The sequence below is a fragment of the Halichoerus grypus genome, chromosome 4 (genome assembly GCF_964656455.1).
Source record: "Halichoerus grypus chromosome 4, mHalGry1.hap1.1, whole genome shotgun sequence".
NCBI lineage: Eukaryota > Metazoa > Chordata > Mammalia > Carnivora > Phocidae > Halichoerus > Halichoerus grypus.
In genome coordinates this window covers 155843187-155865603 of record NC_135715.1, presented here as the reverse complement: position 1 = coordinate 155865603, position 22417 = coordinate 155843187, and the positions used below count along the sequence as shown (strand labels likewise).

The following is a 22417-nucleotide window of genomic DNA, read 5'->3' as shown; positions in this document are numbered from 1 at the left end:
GTATTTGATGAGTGGGCTAGCATTATTTTCTTCTGAAGACCACATTTACCAGAATTGTTTTTTTTTTTTTTTTAAGGATTTTATTTATTTATTTTGAGAGAGAGAATGAGAGAGAGAGAGAGAGAGCATGAGAGGGGGAGGGTCAGAGGGAGAAGCAGACTCCCTGCCGCGCAGGGAGCCCAATGCGGGACTGGATCCCGGGACTCCAGGATCATGACCTGAGCCGAAGGCAGTCGCTTAACCAACTGAGCCACCCAGGCGCCCCTACATTTACCAGAATTGTATGTAAATATGCACTTGGAAGCTTCCAGCTATACTTTCATTCAAGCTGGAAAAAAAGAGAGAGAGAGAGAGAAATCAATTTTTGGTGACAACAATCATTGACACCAATTTCAATGCAAATATCCAAAGTCTTATGATAACAACAACTTGTATTTATAAAACACTGGCACTCATATATGAAGATGGGCATTGTGGACAGATCTGGAAGGATTCTCTACATTCAGAGATTCTTTAAAGCGGGGGTATTACACACACAGGGTATGTTTACTAACGGATCACAACAGATCCTGAAGTGGACTGAAGGAGGTGCCTGATGACGCAGTGAGATATATGTGATTAGCCCCAATTTCTAGCATGTCAGGGAAAACCCATGCTGAAGTTAATGAACCACGTTCATGGCCTCTGCTCTTCCTCTAACCTTTCTCGGTACGTTCCTACTGTGAAGACTGGGAGGCACGCATTGACAGCCATGGCAGGATCTTCTACGTGGATCATGTCAACAGAACCACCACGTGGCAGCGGCCAACAGCGCCCCCGGCCCCCCAAGTGCTGCAGAGGTCCAACTCCATACAGCAAATGGAGCAGCTGAACCGGAGGTGAGGATGGGCATTTTCACTATGACTGTAGTGTGGTTGGGCTTATTTTTATGTGGGCCACAGTAGAAAACATGGATGTCTCTCTTTCATCTTTGGGTGACCTGTCGTTAACATGTAGCTGGTACCTCTTGATTTATAGACTTCAGTGAACTTCTCTTGGTTAAAAAAATAATAACCACAGGCATACACTGCTTGTTTGGAAACTAGAAAGGAAATAAGTAATGATGACCCCTTTCGCCAACCCAAGGCATTGATTTTTAGTAAAACAGAGCATATACATATATGATATGAATCAAATACCTTTCTAAATATCTAGAATCTCCATTCATCATGCATCTTTATTATCAACTTAAGCTTTTTAAATGTCATTCTTTTTTGAAAATGAATGGCTATGAAATAAAAAGTTCTTTTCTTTAACAATATAAGAATTTAATTTTCTCTGGCTAAGGGCTGCAGTTTCTTTTTAAGTTTTATTACGTTGTTAGGAAAATGTTCCACAAACAACAGACAGAAGAAATTCAATGCATTGTAATTTATTTAAACAACGGATGGCCCAGAATGTCAGGGAATTGGGCAGGGGGTTGGGGGAAGAAACTTTGGTTGAGGCTGAGAAGATGGTGAAAATTTCTGGGCTCTGGGGGAATGGTTGAGTCCCTCATTTTGGAGGCTGCTGTGTTGTAATGCTAGGCTCCTGATTTTAGATACCAGAGTATCCGCAGAACCATGACTAACGAGAGGCCTGAGGAAAATACCAACGCTATCGATGGGGCAGGGGAGGAAGCTGACTTTCACCAAGCCAGTGCAGGTAAGAGTCTATAGGTTGGTTTGGTTTGTAATCTCAGAAAAGCAGAAAACAATAAGGATTTCCAAGAAATGAGGTTTTTCTTTTAGTGAATTTTTGATCTTCAATAAGATCTGGTAATCCAATGCAAATAGTAGAATTCACCAGAGACCTCTTCTAATCCTCGACTTTTTACTAGTAGTAAGAGAAGAATCACAAAACAAAATAGAACATAAATGACTTTAATCTCTGGATGTGTGGGATAGAGGAAAATGATTGAATCTGATCACTTAAAACATCTAAGGATGCATTAAAATGTTCATAGTGGCTAGAAATACTCAATTCCATTTTAGTCAGGTTTTATCTATGAATTTACATCAAAGCAAAGAGGGTTTGGAGGATTAAAATAATAGTAAATGATATAAGTATTCTTTGGTTCTTTTAAAACATAGATGGAAGTGAATAAATATGTTTCCACTACATGGAACAATTTCCCTGAAAGCCTTTGTGGTCTGCCCCATCTAGATTTCCGACGGGAGAACGTCCTGCCCCACTCTACCTCTAGATCCAGGCTCACGTTGCTGTTACAGTCTCCCCCTGTGAAGTTCCTCATCAGCCCAGAGTTCTTCACCGTGCTGCATTCTAACCCTGTGAGTATCAGATCTGAGAGTCTGTGATGGAAAAAGCAAGAGGCCAAAGAAATTATCCTGGTTTACATAGTAATTGTAAGAATGACAAGAGCTGTTTACTGAGCACTAAGTGTGTCCCAAGGTCTGTGTTAAGCACTATATCTGTTTTAACCCCTTTGGTCCCAATACACCTATGAATCAGATAAAATTTCCATTTTTCCAGACAAAGAAACTGAAGCATAGAAAAGTTAAATAACGTTCCTAAGAAACAGTCTTCCAGTGATGGAATGACCAAATCATGGGAATAAGAGCTGTGGCGTAGGAAATATAGCCAGTGGTATTGTAATGACATTGTATGGTGACAGACGGTAGCTACGCTTGTGGTGAGCACAGCGTAAAGGAGAGAGTTGTCAAATCCCTATGTGGTACACCTGAAACTAATGTACTGTGGCGTGTCAACCCTATATAAAAAAAAAAAAACCCAAACCAAACAAACAAAAAAAACCATTCCTAAAGTTATACCCCTACTAAGTGGCATCATTGGGGTTAAAATCCCAGAGATACTAACTCTAGAGACTAAGCTCTTAATGACCACTTTATTTCGCCTGCAAAAAGGTAACTAAATATCTGAGCGTCGACAGCAGCCAGTGGTCAGATCGGTCTTTGAGATTGTGGCACATGCTCTCTGAAAGAGAAAATATAAACTGTATACATTGCTGGAATCTGAAAAATAAATCAATAAATAGAGGCATATTTTAAAGGTCTATGAAGTAGAGCTGTCTGGGTAATTACTGCAGAAGTACTGGAACAGGATTGCTAGGACAGCCCTTTGGCATGGCTGGTGGGTCAAGGGCACAGGACACCCTGAAAGTCAAGTTTGAGCCTGGGAAGGTAGGCAGAAGCCAGGGTACATGAACCTAGACTCATATAGGGGACAATTTTAAGAGACGGTAAGGCTTTTATACAAGGAAGAGTGGGCTAACATTTACAGTTGTCACATTTACTGTTGTAAAACAGTATCATTCTGTGGTGGGAAGAACTTTAGGCTTGAAGTCAGATAGCTCAGGTTTTCCTTTGCTTATCTCTTTGTCCCTTTGTTCATGCATTCATTCAACCAGGATTTATTAAATGCCTGTGATTTGCCTGGTACAGTCTAGACTGGGGATAGAGTGGTCAACAAGACAGAGCAGATTAGAGTAACAAACTAGTGAACCAGAAAAGGTAATTCAAATGGTGCGGTATGGCATGAGGTACCATACACGGGGCGAGGGGGTACTCGAGGATGAGCTCCTGGAGGCACTGCTTTAGATTGGGTGGACAGGAAGACCTCTTTGGGGGAGCCACATTTAAGCTGTTTGTAAAATGTCAAGAAGCCAGTAGGGTAAAGGTCTGGAAGCAGAACCTTCCTTGCCAAGGAAAAGCAAAGGCTCTAAGGCTTGAATGAGTCTGATGTGGTATATAATAAGGGCAGAGAGGTGAGCAGGACTTCAGAAAGTAGGGCTGGTATGATCTGGCAAAGAGTTTGGGCTTTATTCTAAATGGATTTATTCTAAAGGGATTTCCTGTAGGGGTGTAATGTCAGTGTTTTAAAAAGTTCCTTCTAGCTGCTTTGCTGAGAACGGGTTTTAGAGGGCAAGACTGGCATCAGGGAAACAAGTGAAAAGGTCCTGTGGTGAGATGTAGAAGGAACTGGGACTAGTGCCGTAGCAGTAGAGATAGTGCAAGTGGATGAATATGGGACGTGTTTTGGAGGAAGAGCAGACATTCTTGTTAATACTTTAGTAGGTGGGGACAAGAGAAAAGAAAGGCTTCCAGAAAGAGCAGTTGATTGGATAGTAGTGTTCAAGGGTTTGCTGGTAAATGTTCAACAACAGCTCTGGGAAAATTGTGTGTGTGTGTGTGTGTGCGTATCTTACAAATTTTACTGAGTGAAGGATGTATAGCACACAATTTACAAATAATAATAAAATATACACAGAATGCTTTTGTTGCTTTTTGCTGAAGTGTCGTATCAGTAGCCAACCTACAGCTGTAGTTTACAGACAAGTGTAGTTCCAACACGAATGTTTTCATCTACTTTAACCATTAAGACAACAGTGAAGCAGGGGAGACACAAGTTGGAGCTTCACACTCCTGGGTTAGTGAGGTCAGTAGTACCTTCTTTTTGAGCCAGGTAATAGTTTCTGAATACTGGACTTAAATATCTTCGTGTGTGTGTGTGTGTGCGCGCGTGTGCGCGTGGGTAAGCTCGCGTGCATGCAGTGTAACAGCACATTGTGAGGTTTAATCTGTATTTTTAGCATTTTATTTTCTCCATCAGTTTCTTAAGTCTAGACGTTACATCTAAAAAAAAACAACAGACTTTTTTGTAAAGGCCCAGAAAGTAAGTATTTTCAGGTTCTGGGCCAAGGACAACATGTAAACAAATTAACGTGGCTGTATCTCAAAAAACTTTGCAGACACAGGCAGCCAGCCCCTGGGTCCATAGCTTGCCCACACCTATCCTAGACAGCCCACGAAATAATATCAAGGCCTGGTTTGCATTTACTGGTTTCTGTAATGTTAATACTCCCAGCTATAGCTAGTTTTAAGCTGCCAGTATGACCTCACCAACCAGCTCGCCAGTGCAGGCTGCCTTCTTGGGTACAACTTCCTCATCACTACATTGTTTCAAGTAGAGGCTGGATTCACAGTTGTTGGGTTGTGGTAAAAGGCTGTAGCTTTTAAACTTGGTCAAGGTCTATAAATAAATGCATATTCTTGATTCCCGGATCTTAGAGACCCTGGTCCATTAGGTCTGGAGCAGGCCCCAAGCATCTGTTTGTTTCTTTGGTTGGTTCCTTAAGTGATTCTGATGCAATTGGCCTATGACCTGTAACTTTGGAATTCCTAGAATAAAGAGATGTTGCGTTAAATGACCTCACTGCTTTTGTCACAACAGTAATGCATCTGGACTTTGGACAAATAACAGATTTTAACAGTGTGAAAATACTCAGCAGCTTAAAGGTTTTTTGTTTCTTTTGTCTTCATGTTTTCATTGTTTTTCCCTTTCCTTGGGCATGATTTCAAAACATCTTTTGCTGGGAAGCCAATCTTGATTTTAAAGTATTCTCTCTAAAGCATTTTAATTTTTTTTTTCCTAACTGAACTGTCTTCGTTACCGGCCACAAAGATGATCCATGCTGTGCATCTATGCGTTTGTGTAAATTTAAATTCTGTTGGGTTTAGGAAGTCTTATTTCCCTGACTTATCTATGGCAGAAATTAAAGTAGCTGGATTTATCTTGCTAATGATCTCAGGGTATGAATTTATGGGAATAAGTTGCACAGTTTTTTTTTTGCAGAGGGTATTACTTGATAGACTCTTTTTTTTTCCTAAATTATGTAACAAATGTTATGAAGCAAACTTTTATTTGGTTTCCTAATCTTAGGATTTATTATCTAGTCTTTTTTTTGCTTGAATTGTTTATTATCCATGACTGTTTCAGTAGACTCCCTGTTTATATTATTGAAAATGTTCAACATACAAAAGGAGTATATTAACTTAAAAGCTTTCCTAATTCTATCTTTTTATGGTTTGAAGATAATCAGTTTATGTTAAGAGAATCATAAAAAATAGATTTCATGTAACAGTAACTTAATCATTTTTATTGAAAATAATGAAATTAAGTAGATATATGGTTGTAACAGCTCTAAAGGAAAACTTGAAAGACAAAATATTGTTTTTTGTATTTTTTTTTCATTTTTTTGCATCGTGTTTGCTTTAAGGTGTATACTACTGCCCTCTGCTGGTATGATCAGATTTCTTCCAAAATTGTATTCATAAACGAATTCTGAAAACTCAAGATTTAATTATTAGTGTCATGTCTTTTATAGTTGGTATGACTGTGTTTGTCTAATTAATGTAATACATAAATATGTCTCCTAATATGTAACTGAATAATGTTTCCAACATACATGCCAAAAATTATTATTCTGGCTTTTATTAAGCTGTAGAAATACATTAATTCTACCATTAAACTCCTTGGTACTTAATGGGGAAAATATTATTCAAAAATACAAAAATATATTCTTACAACTATTGCAAAATAGATGAATTGATAGTTTACAATTAGTTTTGCTAGTAAGTTAAATTTTCCCTCCATTTTACTCTTTAGCTAGATGAAAATAATGTAAAATCCCTTATGATTAAAAATACAGACTGTGTAAAACAGGCTATTTTCATATCTCTGCATACATCTTATGGAAGCAATGTTACTTGATTTTGTTCATAATAAATTTTGTTTTGTGAATAAGGTATATGAATGACCAGATCTGATCCCTTGTGAACGTGAGAGACATTCACTGTAGATGAGTGATTATAGTTTCCAAGTGTGGATTCAGAATACCTATTCTTTTTATTTTGTTTTGTTTTTAAAGATTTATTTATTATTTGAAAGAGGGAGAGAGAGAGAGAGAGCACACATGTGTGAGCAGGGGGGAGGGGGAGAGGGAGACAAGCAGACTCCCTGCTGAGCGGGGGTGGGGAGAACTCCATCCCATGACCCTGAGATCAAGACCTGAGCCAAAACCAAGAGTCAGATGCTTAACTGACTGAGCCACCCAGGCACCCCTCAGTATACCTATTCCTGATGAAGGATTTATGAAATATGAAAGATTTTATTTAGCTTTGATGTACTTACCTATGTTATTGAAAAGAACAAATTTGATGAAATCAAGATTGGGCCAGGTAATCCCGGACATATGGTCACTATAACAAGAAAAGAAAGAAAGAAAGAAAAGAAAGAAAGAAAGAAAGAAAGAGAGAGAGAGAAAGAAAGAAGAAAGAAAGAAAGGAGGGAGGGAGGGAGGGAGGAAGGGAGGGAGGGAAGGAAGGAAGGAAGGAAGGAAGAAAGAAAGAAAGAAAAAGAAAGAAAGAAAGAAAGAAAGAAAGAAAGAAAGAAAGAAAGAAAGAAAAGAAAGAGAGAGAAAGAAAGGAAAGAGAGAGAGAGAAAGAGAGAAAGAAAGGAAAGAAAGAAAGAAAGAAAGAAAGAAAGAAAGAAAAAAGAAAGAAAGGAAGAAAAAGAAAGAAAGAAGAAAGAAAGAAAGGAGGGAAGGAAGGAAGAAAAAGAAAATGAGAAAGAAAGAAAGAAGAAAAGAAAGAAAGATGCCAGGAAAAAGAAAAAAAGATTATTATTTGCACTGTGGTTGATTGATAAGAAATGAATATTTACATAATGTTTTTATTCTGCTGCCAAATGGCAATAACATTTCCCTCAACTCCTCTCAATATTTTTCATTTCTAACACCTCAAAGCACTCAACCAAACAAAACACATTAAGCTCAAACGAATGTTATTTTAACAGAATTCCACTAAAGAAGTTCAGTTGATCATTCACTCAACCATGAGGTTCTTGCATGGAAAACAGGAAACAACCGAGGATAAGGTTAGGAAAGGAGTTTTGGAGTAGAGAAGCAGTAACTAAAGGGGACCTTTTAAATCGCAGGAGAGACCATTTAAAGGCGTTCCATCTACTGTAACAGTTCCCAGCTCTCCCAGTACTGCTGGTGACTCCATATGCAGCCGCTTCCCAGACGAGATCATTCTGTGCATTACCATGAGACTTTATCATGGGATGAAATAGGGCCTGTTTGTTCTTTCCTAATCTACTTTGGCTTCAGATAGAAAGTCACATCCGTTTACTGCATCTTTTTCTCTAAGACCAAAACAAAACAACAACCCAAACGCCGAAGACTCTCACCGGGTGAGAACTACAGAACCACCGAGGGAGAACGAAATGCCCCTTTTCTCTTCTCCCACAGCTTTGTCGGTATCTGCTTCCCAGAAGACGAAGCTCTTGTAGTCGAATCCTACCTGTTGAGTGTTTCTCGAGTGCTGGGATCCCTCTCATTCTTTGCTCTGCTAGTTCTCTCTGTGTTTCAGTATTTTCACTGCTACTGTGCCCTTTGATTTCCAAACTCTGCTTTCTGCCTCCAGGGAAACTCTTCCTCCCACCTTTCCCTATAATGTTCCTTCCCATCCTTTTGAATGATGGACCTCTGCTCATCTCTGTATCCTCGGGGCTTAGCACAGGGCTTAGGACATAATTAATGAAAGGTTATGAAAACCTTCTTTAGTTAATAGTAAGTGGGATGCTGGCCCATGATCTTCAAAGACCTAAAAAGTAGAAAACAATTTTACTGCTATCATTCATCTGTTATAACATAGGTATGGTAGGTATAATCCCTCATATATTCCTTTACTTACTTCTACTCTGTATTTTTATAGTGATTTTTACCTCTTCAAAGCAGTTTTACATCCTTTGTTTCATTGGACTTGAGTCTCACATGCCTATGAAGAAAGCAGGGCAGTTACTATTATTCCACTTTACAGTTGAGCAAAGATTTAATCTCTGAGGCAGAGATTAAATGATTTTCTTTGTCCATGAGTGACAGGGCTGTGACTAGAAAGGTTCCATATGAACTGGAGTATAAATATTCTTTCTGAAATACATGTATATATTTATATTTATATATATATGCACACATATATAGTTACATATATAAATATATATTCAAAAATAGTATATATTTAAAAACAAAAATAGAATAAACATATGTATATAAACATATATAAACATACATATGTGTATAAATGTCACAAAACTATATATATATAATTTCCTTATAAAAATCTAGCAGTCTGAAGGGATGTTTCCATTTGCCATAAGGGTTTTATATGGACACTTACCGTCTTGTGCATGTTGGTCAGACTTGAAAAAGCTATGGTTCCAAAGATCGTTCGCTAGTTACTGATAAGAAATCTTTCTTGCACTTACTTTACTTTGGTAGAGGCTTTTTTCACAGATCACTCGAACTTGCACTATGTTACATGTCTTACTGAGAGGAAAGGAGGAAAATGAAAGGACGTAATTAATTATAAGACTGGCCTTAAGACTCCTGAACGTAAAGAACTGTGCAACCCCAGGGAATTACTTCACGCCTGGGGCTGGGACAGGTTCCTTCACCTAATTACTACTTCTTGCCCTAATGAAGTTCTCCTTCTTCTCTTTAGCTGAAAGAGGAGCATTTCTGGTGCTCCAGATAAAGAATCAGGATGTGGCCTATTTACTTAGATTAATGGGGGAAGGAAGAAATCAGGGGGGCCAAGAGATATACCTACTTAGAACAACAGTTAATATAATGATTTATCTGACAGAATTATCCCACAATAACATGTCCCTAAGAGACTGATTAGGGAGTATGACTTGAAAGCTCATTGCCACTGCCACTTGACCTAGTGTGGTCTCAGGCCTCTAAGCTTGCAATGGCTTCTTTGAAAATACATAAGCAGCACGGAGCCAAATGCAAAAAACAGATGCCTTGCTGATTGTGCATAAAACACCAAGGCAGGGTCAGCCACAGGCTAAACTGTTAGTTAGCTAACGTTCGTCTCTGACAACCTCCAACTTCTTTTATTGGTCTCCTTCTCTGTTTTCATGGTATCACTTTCTTACTCTCTCGTGCTCTGTAATTGCCCGGAGCCCCTGTGTAGGCTCGCCTGCTTTGGGAGTTCACGGTGCTGTGAATCTCACCATTTCTCGCAGCCATCAAAACCTCCTCTCATTTAGACTGTCAGGTTGAAATACAACCTCAAAGTATTTTATTCTCAGGTGTACTAAGGAATTAGTGCACTAGTATTTGAGGATAGTTCAGTGTGGCCTGCCTTCCTTCCTTCCTTCCTTCCTTCCTCCTTCCTCCTCCCTCCTTCCCTCTCTTACTTCCTTTCTTCCTTTTGTTTTGATAGGACAAAAATATTTTAGCAAAAAGTATATAATGATGGAATCAATCAGAAAAACTATATTAAAGTTATAAAGTTTAGGCTATGTGTCAATAACAGAAACTAACAAATCTTGGTGGCTTAAGCTGACAAAGCTTTGTTTCTCATCCCAAATTGGGTCATCAGGGTTCTCTGATCCCTGTAGTTACTCAGGGACCCAGGGACCCAGACTGGGGAGCAACCATTTCAAACATCACCAGTTGCTATGGTAACTGTGCCAAAGGGAAGAAAGCTCTAGAAGGACTCCCATCATCAATAAATGCTTTGGCCAGAACATGACACATCTTGAGGAATACTGGACAGACAGGAACAATGTTAACTGTCGTCATACTCATTTATCTTTCATCCTCAATAACTACCACAGTACTGGGCATAGCAAAGACAGTAAATGTTCATTAAAATGAAATTATTTCCAGGGATTCTGGTTTCTTTTGGGTTTGCTTTGGTCTGTCTTAGACTGAACAAATAACAGAACCCATGAAGTAAAGCCTGAAGACCTCCAGACTCAATCTAGTGGCTCTGGGATACTAAAGGTAAGAAGAATCCTTTGAATCTATCTGAGAAGAATAGAATTCTGGAATAGATCATTCACAACCTTGTCAATTTCATGAATATCATATTCCTTCTCAAAATGCAGGGAAATAGCTCCATACAGTTATTCCTTTTTTACTTCTTGGCACATGATATTATGCAATGAGTATTTGTTGACTAACTTATATGTGGATTGCTCGTGGCTTACGGCTAATTTTTGGAATCTCGTTTAAGTATCATAGAGATGAAGACTATAGCATTTTTTACAAGACAATCACTTTTTTGTGTGGTTGTATAGTGGGATTTTATTAAATGTGCATTTCAGCTGTATAAATTCAGCCATATACACACACACAGAAAGAATAAAGAAAAAAAATACGTATACAGCCCAGGCAGTTCTGCCTGCCATTCTATTCACTGAGATTATGCCTCAAAGAAGGTATAAGATGAAAAACCTTTATGTACTGTGGTCTCAGTTGAATTTGACTCTCAGTGAGAGCAACTCAGCCCATTGCATATACTCCTGCTATTCAAATATATGGCCAAGCATTTTTCCATACAACTTGGCTGCAAATGTATGCCAACTGCTTCATCTGGCACTCACCCAAAGACCAATCACCTTTTCTAGTGCTGGAGGAAAAATTGGCTATGCTGGGGCTCACTGTGAGGTGGTATATTTGTATCTGACATGGTGTGACTATGACTATGCGGTTTTTGCCTAAGACCACCTTTAGGACCTAACATCCCCTGTGGAATGAGATTCTACAGAAGCATTCTTGTTCTTTAGGAAACTAGACATCATCCATGAAGGTTCCTTACTTTCTGTAGTCTTGCTATTTTATTTTGATCAAAATATTGTGCTCAGCCTGCTGTTTCCATGTGTGAGTCTAGAATTACGTTGAAGCTTCTATGCCCACTGGAAGACTATATATGCCTTATGTTGCATGGTAAGCACGTTGCTGTTGCAGGTCCCAAGCAGGTTAATGTGGGCTCTCTATTCTTTCCTCCAGAGTGCCTACCGCATGTTTACAAACAATACGTGTTTGAAGCACATGATCACCAAAGTCCGGCGGGACACCCACCACTTTGAACGCTACCAGCATAACCGAGATCTTGTGGGATTCCTCAACATGTTCGCCAACAAACAGTTGGAGCTGCCAAGGGGCTGGGAGATGAAACACGATCATCAGGGCAAGGTAACATGAGGGAGTTGCCGTGGGGAAGCTGCTGAATGACAGTGGGCTGCTTATGGCTTTGGCATTGGCTCAGCCATTCAAGGGAGGGCTAAAAGCCCTTTGTGAGGTGAGACATTCCATGTCCAGGTTCGAGTGAAACCTGGACAAGCAGGTTGTTTCTACAAACAGTTACTATGCTATTCTGAAATAGTGTCTGGAGTGGACAGGTGCGAGGGCATTTGTTTGGTGAAATACTCCCTTTTGCCTAAATATTCTTCTGCCTGTGATCTCTCTCTCTTTTCTGCTGTTTAGAGAAAAGATTTCTTAGGCTGGGACATGTCCTCCTCCTTAGTTATACAGCTTGTGTTATGGATAGTTGATTTAAAAGTTGTGGTATTGTTTGGGGGAAGTGGCTAGGAGGTCCGTGAGCAACTACACAACTACACTGTGGCCTTGGTGTTGTTGGTTCAGAACCCTGATTTTGTTAGCATATTAAACAAGACTCACAGATGAATTCACGTATGATGAGAAATACGTAAGTGTCACACAGACCAGAGTAACCATGGCTGCACTTCCTTCACGGACAGATGTACCAGAAAGCCGGGTTGTGATCAGGATGTGGTTATAAGTAAGAAATCAGAATGAGAAAGTTAGTAATTTTTATAAGGTGTTTCTAGGCTAAGATTTTATTTATTTAACTCTGGTTTAGTGCCTACTATGGGCCATGAACTGTTTAAGATCTTTATACATATAAGGCTCCTCACAAGAACTCTGTGAGGCAATGCTGCTATTATTGATGACATTTACAGATGAGGAGCCTCAGGTCGAGAATGGTATGGTGGCTTGTTCAGGGTCACAGAGAGGGGCAGTGACTGAGCTGCGCTCTAACCCAGGCAGTCTGGTTCGAGGGTCCATGCTCTTAACCACGGCATGCTCTCTGTATATTGAGTAACCAGCCTCAGTTCCCTTAGCTGTAAGAAGACTTGACATGCATGACTTGAAGGATGGAGGGGATTAAAATGACATGATATTTAAAGTATTTAATCATGCTTCGCCCATTCGTTCAACAAATATTTATAGAGCACCTGTGCAAAACAGATAAGCCAGCTACTTCATAGGACTGCCATTCTCATGGAAAGAGACAGAAAATACACAAATAGCATGCCAAGTGCTGATTACTGCTGCGATTTAAAAAAATCAGGGAATGGGGTCTCAGGAGTGGAGAGTTATTTTATACAGGGTGGCCGGGGAATGCCTCCCAGGTAAGGCTAGATGTGAACAGAGACCTGAACAAAGTGAGGAGTAAACCGTATAAGGGAAAGAGCATTCAAAGCAAATGAAATGTTAAAATACTCAAGAAATGCCATTCTCCCTCAGTGTAACCTCTAGCAATAATACCATAGTAGCATATTACTCGTCTTGAGCTCAGCTTCCAGCAATCTTATCTGAGAACCTATAACCAGCCCAAATAGATGTTATGAAGAGCATGTATTTTAATGCATGGGAAGAGCCCTCAGACTCTCAATGAAACTATTGACTTGATTTCTGTAAATTTCTTTAATAAACTTATAATTCCTAGCCCAGAGAGGATTAGAAGTCTCAAGTTTAGAATAGATGAAAGAGAATGGATTTGTGATTATGTCCCTGGCAGGGAAACCTTTCCAAGACATTAGGGAAGGGGAAGCAGGGCCACCTGGCACTTCCAGTACTTTCTCCTCCCAGAGAAAGATGTCACATTGCTGGTGCTAAGTTTGGTTCAGCAGCCTGAGAGCCCAACGTTTCTAAACATTCTACTGAATGGAAGGGTGTAGATGGTCCAAGTAAAGACTTTGGGAAGTAACTGATGGTATTATACCTGGGTATAAAAGAGCAGTACCATGCCAGGAATTCAGCTCTGTTCTCAACTCTTGACAAGATTTTACCTGTGTCCTAAGGAGAGCCATGGGTCCAGGGAAAGCCCAAGTTGAGATAATGCTGCCCTGTATTTCTGCCCTGAGACTTAACTTGCTAAGTCACTTTGTACCCTTCACTAAAGGAGATCAGGAGCTTGTGTATACATAGTGGGACAGTCCCTTCCTGCCAGTCATAACTTTCCAGACCCATTTCAGGAGAGAGCTGCTTATTAATAATCCTGGACCTTGAGAAAAGTTTAAGTTCCATTTAGGACACTACTTAAGAAGAATTATGATGTATTCTTAAGAGCAAGTTCTGTCTCATAGCCTTTATAAAAAGTTCCATAGTTAAACAGAGGTAAGCATTATCTCGCTATGTGGGCAACACAGCTGTCCATTTTACTTGCTGAGGGTTTCAGACTTATCTGGGGGTTTCAGCCTAAAGTTGTAGGCACTGTAAAGAACCTTGAGTGTGGGCTGGTAGATAGTTGACCTCACAGTCTACTGGTGGCTTTGCATTTTAACGCTGTTTGGCATGAAAGATAGAGAAGGACCCCCAGCCTTGTGGACAAAATGGATTATCAAACAGGCCTGAAAGCTTATCACATTAGTCTAATCTCTCTGTTTTGTGCATTAGGACTTGAATAAGATTTTTACCTAAGCTGGACATCTTAGCTGAAGCAGGGATATCTCCCTGGGAGCCCTCCCCACCCCCATCCTTCCTTTGCAAATGACTGGCTTCCAGTCTAAAATAACTTAAAGGAACATTTGGGACAGGCTTGTGCTAGGTCTTTATTGGGCTGCACTGCTTTTGACTGTATTTTGGAAATCATTGTTCTTATCCTCCAAGGTTGATAGGTTTTCTTCCATTTTAGCTCCTTTTTTAACGAATTGCTTCGCTTCCAGAACATTTAAAGGGAGTAAACTTTTTCCCCACTTCATATAACATCAAAAGCTATTAAACACTGCAACGTTATTTTCCCACAGTGATGACTGATTTTTAGAACTGACATGGAATAGGGTATCCAAATCCTAAGCTACGTGAAAGGAAATGCTTCTCAAGGGGCATATTCCCAAATTTAGCTCTTCAGACTTATGAAATCTGGTCTCTTCTCAAGTGCAATATTTTCTTTTCATGTTTTCATTTATTTAGTCATTCAGCACACATTCACATACTTCATACGTGCATGCCTGTGTGATAACAATGATAAAAGCTGACACTCAGTGCAGCATTAGGCAGTATGTAGCATTGACTGTGTGGTAGACCCTGTTGTAAACTCTTAGATTAGTTCCTTTCATGCTCACAGCAGCCTTGCAGATAGCTGCTGTTTTTATCCACATTTTAAAGAGGTGGAAACTAAGGCAGAGCATGGTTAAGTGAATTGACCAACGTCCCACAATTAGAAAGTGATAGAATTGGATTTGAACCCAGGCACTCCAGGTCTAGAGTCTGTGCTCTTATCCTGCCTTTCACCAGTGAGTAGGGGGATGTATGTCTAACAATCATAATGAAGGTTGTAGAAGGTGCCATGGGAGCCTATGGTAGGATTTCCTACCACTGTCGAGGAGGTGGGGGCGTTCAGATGCGTCATTGAAGGGCAGCATAGAGTGTGAGTTGCTGTTAGCAATCTGGGCATAGGTAACCAGTCCTTTCTTGAATCCCCACATAATTTCCCTTGTATTTTTCTCATGACATCTATCCACATCTGTCTCATGCTATAGTCATTAGCATGTTTTATCTTCCCAAGCAGATGATTCCCCTTCTTGAGAGTTCTTTTATTTATTTTTAATTACCCCCTCTTCTACCCCAGTGCTTTTCACATACTGGGTTCTCAAAACAAGTTTGATATATGAATGAAACTTGTCACCTGTAGTTTCCCAATTATTAGTAATCTCTGCTTTGGACAGATGAAGACTCCCTCCCCACTCTTTCCTCCTCCTGTGTTTTCACCAGCAATAGCTCCTAGATTTGCTCCATTTGACCTCTCTTAATGTCTTAATGCATATGTTGCCTTGAATCTTTCACAATATTGTTTAAACAAGGTGGTGATGAAGCTTGTACTGCACTTTGACAGTTATTAATTTGGGGAGAGACTTTTTTTCTAATTAATTAAGGCCAAGGATTTAAACTGGGTGCAATTTCACAGAATTCTAGATCTGGTGTGCTCTTTTTGGAAGTTCTAAGGTAAACTCTGTCCTTGGCTCACATAAAAGAATAGAAATAAAATATTTCTAATTAACTATTAATTAAAGAATAAGAACAATATCAGGCTTTCTAGGTAAGATAATGATCATGACAATGACACTGATGATAACGATGATACCTGCATTTTTAAAACTCATACCATGTGCCAGGCACTGTACAAGGTACTTTCCCATGGATTATCTTATTTATACTTGCTGGCAATTTATGAGGTGGGTTTTATTATTATCCACATTTTTCTGAAATTTAGAGATGTTGAATAATGTATGCAAGCAAGTGAGGAATCCAGGATTCAAACATTATCAGTGTGACTTTACCACTTTTCTCTACTGGGAGGGATTTTCTTTGGAAATGAGAGTCCTTTGTCATCTGATGGAGAAAGAGTTCCAGGCCAGATGCTGGGGTTACTAGTATTCTTCAAGACTGAGACATGTATGTATGTCTTGATTAGATCACAGGTGATCTTGCAGAGGATCCACCACCAGAGACACATACATGGCTTCATGCTTAAATACCATAGAGTTCTTTTTTTTTTTTTTAAGATTTTATTTATTTATTTGTCAGAAAGAGAGAGAGAGCACAAGCAAGGGGAGCTGCAGGCAGAGGGAGAAGCAGGTTCCCTGCTGAGCAAGGAGCCCAATGTGGGACTTGATCTCAGGACCCTGAGATCATGACCTGAGCTGAAGGCAGACGCTTAGTCGACTGAGCCACCCAGGCATCCCATAGAGTTCTTATGCTAAGGGTACATAGAATATTGAAATATACTACTAATAGTGGCTTATTAGATGCCAGGCGCTATGTTAGGAATATGATATTAGCTCATTTAACTTTCACAATAACCCCATGGGATAGGTTTTACTATAGATGAAGAAACTAAGGCTCAAAGAGATTAGGTGTGCAAGTAAACTCTTGGATACAAACCCACGTCTTTCTATATCCAAGGCCTGTAATGGTTTTTCTATACAAGATTAGTCTAGCCCTCATTGGCCACTAACTACCTGACTAACTTGAAATATGTCATTTAGACTTACTGGATCTGAGTTTCCTTATCTCTACATACGAATAGGTTGATCATCTTTTCATGTGCTTATTGGTCATTTGTATATCTTCTTTGGAAAAATATGTATTCAGATTCTTTGCCCATTTTGTAATTGGATTATTTGTCTTTGTATTATTGAATAGTGAGAGTTCTTTAAACAGTATATTCTGAATACTAGTCCCTTATCAGATATATGCTTTGCAAATATTTTCTCCTGTTCTATGAGTTGTCTTGATGGTATTGTTTACAGCACAAAATTTTAAATTTTTTGATGTAGCCATTTATTTGTATTTTTTGTTGTTGCTTGTGCTTTTGGTGTCATATCTAAGAAAATGTTACCTAACCCAAGATCACAAAAATTGACTCCTGTATTTTCGTCTAAGAGTTTTATAGTTTTAGCTCTTACATTTAGATCTAGGATCTATTTTGAGTTAATTTTTTTGTATGGTGTTAGGTAGAGGATTCAATTTCATTTTTTTGCCTGTGGACATCCAGGTCCTTGCACCATTTGTAGAAGACTATTCTTTTTCATTGATATCATTAGTTGTTAGGAAAGTGAAAATCAAAGCTACAATGAGACTACTACAGACCCATTTAATTGGCCACAAAAAAAGCCTAGAAAATAATAAATGTTGGCAAGGATGGGGAGAATTGGAACCCTCCTTTATTGCTGGTGGGAATGTACAACCACTTTGGAAACAATTTCACAGTTTATAAAAAAAAAATGTTGTGCAAAGAGTTGCCACACAATCCAGCAATTCCACAGCTATGTATATACCCAAGAGAAAAGAAAATACACTTCCTCAAAAAACTTGCACACTAGTGTTTCATAGTAGCATTATTTGTAATAGTCAAAGGGTGGAAACAACCCACATGTCCATCAACTGATAAAGGGATAAACAAATGTGCTAGATCCATACAATGGAATATTATTTGACAATTCAAAGGAATGAAGGACTGATACAACATGGATGAGCCTTGAAAATGTTTGCTAAGTGTTTTGCTAATCACAAAAGATCACATACTGTATGATTCCATTTGTATGAAATGACCAGAATAGGCAAATTTATAGAGATAGAAAGTAGATTGGTGGTTTCCTGGGGTTGGAGGTGGGATGGGGAATGAATGCTAACGGATATGTGGGGTTTCTTTTATGGGGAGAAAATGTTCTAAGATTATGGTGATGGTTGTGCAACCAAGTGTATATACTAAAAAACGGTGAGTAGTACACTTCAAATGTATGAATTAATTGTATGTATCTGAATTTTATTTCAGTAAAGCTATTTAAAAAATTAATAGGTTGGCTTAGAGACAGGCCAAGATTGCCTTTTTAGCTAATAGATTCTATAAATCCTGATTCTTCAATTTTGAAGTTTAGACAATATGGTTTGAGACTGGATTTGACATCAAATATGTAATGTGCTTCTTTCTGCTAATTACATTTGGAAGGGTCTCTTGTTCAAAATTCTACAGTTGTTTTAATCAGTATTTTGTTCCATTATTTGATTTCCTTAATTATTTTGATTCTGTAATGGTGGGATTGGCAACTAAGCCAAGTTTTATGCAGGATCATCCTTATGAAACTGTGATCAACATCTGTATTTATTTGTTGGATTTAAGGCCTAGGATTTTCACCTAATATATAGGACACATTTTGACTTGTCTCATTTTGAAATGAAGCAAAGAAAGTGGGCCAGTATAAAAAAAATTCTGCTTGCTTCTTATTGTAATAATTCTTAAATTTTTGTACATTCTCAGGAGTGTGAAAAGCAAGGATAATTTGGGATCTGGATACAGTGTTAATATAAATGTTTTATATTTTTGCAAGAAATATGCATCAATAGTATTAAAATGTGACTTGTTTAAAATGCTTCTAGTTCTTGGCTAGGTTTGGTCATTAGTGTGTGTTCATAGGGATAATATATCTGGAAGACAAATACGCACTTTAATAAGGAAAACCAAATGTTATTTAACCTAGGAACATTTCTTTTCTTTTCTTCTTTCTTTTTTTCTTTTTCTTTCTTTCTTTCTTTCTTGCTTTCTTGCTTTCTGTCTGTCTTCCTTCCTTCCTTCCTTCCTTCCTTCCTTCCTTCCTTCCTTCCTTCCTTCCTTCCTTCCTTCCTTCCTCTTTTTCTTTCTTTCTCTCTCTTTCTCTCTCTTTCTCTCACTTTCTCTCTTTCTTCCCATTGTTAATTTGATGGATTTGAGAAACTTATGCTGTAGTGGGGTCAGGATTTCTGGATCATTCACATCTGATCTGAGCTTTGTGAACCTCAGTTTTCTCTGAAGTGAGGGTTAGTAACCTGTCCTTTCCAGCTCCTGGGGCTGTGGTTAGCCTCAACTTAGATAATGGAGGGATTACAAATGGAAGAAAACAATTAAGATTATAATGATCAGTCATTGATTTAATATTCCTTGACTTATGGTATAGAAGATAAAAGCTGTACAATTACAAACCTCTAGAGATTTATGATTTAGTTTGGAGAAAACAAAGATATGGAATATACAAATACGTACAAAATAAAATGAACAGTTTTATTTATTTTTAGCCAGGATTGCTGCCCACCTGGTTATTGCTACCCACCTCGCCAAAATCTTGATTTGAATGGTTAGGTTAAAGCAAAGGTCTATATGGTACAATAACTAAGAGTATCGTCAATTTAGAATTTTATGAAAATGATAAAGATTTGTTGGTAATGGCCACATTCTTACTCTAACAGGAAATGTACAATGGCTCTATAAAAGATATACTGTAGGATTAGTCAATGTCGCATTCCTCCTTTAACGTACTGCTGATCTCCTTTAACCATGGTGGTCCAACAGAATGGTTTCTTCAAAGTGAGTTTCCTTTTCTATTGTTCTTTGTTGTCCATGTTGTTCATGACACTGAAGGGTTGTCTGCCCTCAGGTGTTTGCTCCTGCCTTAAAACTGTATAACAACCCAGAGCGATCTGTTTTTCTACCATGGTTATTGTGGTCATTCTGGTAGATTTGTTCTCTTGCTGGATCAGCCGCCTTTACTCTGGTGGTTACATTCTCCATCAGCCATGGTCATGAAAGTAAGGTTTAAAAACATCCTCAGCAAGATAAGTAACTTTCTCCTTAGAACTGGAACTAAAATCAGATCCCTTTGCACAAAATCATGCACTTCCTGTGTAAAGCCTCTAGACATTCCTCCCCCAGACTGCTTACCCCTAATGCTTCTCATTTGGACTATAAAAGAATGTATGGTGTGCCCTGGTATAGCACCTGCAATGATCCAGGACAGGATGACCTATTTCTGGCATGGGATACCTGGAAAGTTTTCATAGCAAAGGTAGGATTACAACAGAACCTTGAATGATGAGTAGGATTTTGATAAAAAGAGATTACAGGGGCGCCTGGGTGGCTCAGTCATTAAGCGTCTGCCTTCGGCTCAGGTCATGATCCCAGGGTCCTGGGATCGAGCCCCGCATTGGGCTCCCTGCTCAGCGGGAAGCTTGCTTCTCCCTCTCCCACTCCCCCTGCTTGTGTTCCCTCTCTCGCTGTGTCTCTTTCTGTCAAATAAATAAAAAAAAAAAATCTTAAAAAAAAAAAAAAGATTACAGAGAAGAGAAAATAGGGGATGGGGAGGAAAAACACCCAATGTAAAGTCATGGAGACAGGAATACACCAGATAGGTGTGTTTGATTCCTACAAAGAAGTAAAGGGCAAATTTTAAGAAACTCTATATAAGCTATGTTTTCTGTGTGTATGTGTATGTGTATGTGTGTGTGCATGTGTGTTTGATACACACACGAGAGCTAATGGTGTAAGTTCTAATCCAAAACCTGGCAGGCTCAAGACCCAAGAAGAGCCTATGTTTCAGTCTGAGTCTGAAAGCCAGGAAAACACCAATATCCCAGTCCAGTTAGGCAGACGGGTTTACCTCTTCTCAGCCTTTTTGTTCTATAGAGCTCTTCAGTTGATTGGGTGAGGCCCACCCACATTAGGGAGGACAATCTGCTTAACTCTGTCTATTGACTCAAATGTTAATCTCATTCAGAAACACACTCATAGATACACCCATAATGTCCGGGCCAATTGTCAGAGCACCTGGTGGCCCAGTAAAATTAATATATAAAATGGGGCGCCTGGGTGGCTCAGTTGGTTAAGCGACTGCCTTCGGCTCAGGTCATGATCCTGGAGTCCTGGGATCGAGTCCCGCATCGGGCTCCCTGCTCAGCAGGGAGTCTGCTTCTCCCTCTGACCCTCCTCCCTCTCATGCTCTCTGTCTCTCATTCTCTCTCTCTCGCAAATAAATAAAATCTTAAAAAAAAAAATTAAAAAAAAAAAAAATTAATATATAAAATGAACTATCACAGACTCATGTCATTGGAGTATTATCAGTAGAATCTCTATTGCAGAGGGTTAAGGATAACAGAGAGAATGATGCAAAATGGCATGGATAATGAGAAAAATACTATAAAGCTTATTATTTCTTAAGTTCACACAATGAGCTTATCACTTGGTTTAATTTTTTAGAAAAGAATGTTAGTTTGTGGCCCCTCTTCCAGATATTCAATATGGAATAACTTTTTTCCCCCTCTTGCCTCTTTGTTTTGTACTCTGAAACAGTAGAACACGAAGTGTTTTTCCCAGATCATTCTACATGGCCTAAATTGATATACTAAGAAACTTGGAACTTTAAAAGTAAAAGTATCATAAACTTCATTTTTTAAAAAAAGATTTTATGTATTTATTGAGAGAGAGAGAGAAAGCATGAGCGGGGAGAGAGTCAGAGGGAGAAGCAGATTCCCTGCTGAGCCGGGAGCCCGATGCGGGACTTGATTCTGGGTCTCTGGGATCATGACCTGAGCTGAAGGCAGTTGCTTAACCAACTGAGCCACCCAGGCACCCATAAACTTCATTTTTTAAAATAAAAAAATGCTAATCATCTTTTTATTTAAAATGAAATGTCTTTTCTCATAGTTTCTTGTAGTTTTTCCTACAAAAATCATATGCTCTATCTCCTAGCTAAATTGACATCCATTTCTGTATCCAAACATGGTAACCCCAGAGTTTTGTGACTTTGGATGTCAGATTGGGGGTTTGAGTAGCAGAATGGTCCAAATACCCAACTTAGATGACCATGGCAAGTAGCAGTTATGGTTATGAGGATAGATTTTGAGAAGAGAACAAATATTTGTACAGTGAAAGTTTCCACAGTCTGAGCCTACTGAAGGATTCTCATTTTACCAGACTGTAATAACCGATGTGGCTGCAGAAGTTGACCCAGTGATGACATAGATTTTGGTTGTATCCCACATGAAGCTGATAGCCACAATTTATTGGGTCAGGTTCATCTCAATGAGTAAAATGCAACTTAGTATTTGGAAGTCTCAAGTGAATCCCTAAAATATCTTAGGATAAGCTCTACACTCTGAAAAACATGCTTTTTGTTAGTTTGATGACTACATTTGTTATGTTTGTGGCACATCTCTTTAATTGCT

At 38.9% G+C, this 22417-nt stretch overlaps 1 protein-coding gene across 3 annotated transcripts in view; it reads left to right on the top strand.

Moving 5' to 3' along the window:
* Window positions 1-22417, top strand: part of HECW2 (HECT, C2 and WW domain containing E3 ubiquitin protein ligase 2) — a 360698-nt gene that overhangs the window by 248813 nt on the left and 89468 nt on the right. For all 3 annotated transcript variants that reach the window (XM_036097304.2, XM_036097301.2, XM_036097307.2), the window contains 4 exons: window positions 728-878; window positions 1580-1683; window positions 2185-2309; window positions 11648-11833. In XM_036097304.2, the coding sequence (XP_035953197.2) occupies window positions 728-878; window positions 1580-1683; window positions 2185-2309; window positions 11648-11833 (566 nt within the window). The remainder of the gene's footprint in view (window positions 1-727; window positions 879-1579; window positions 1684-2184; window positions 2310-11647; window positions 11834-22417) is intronic.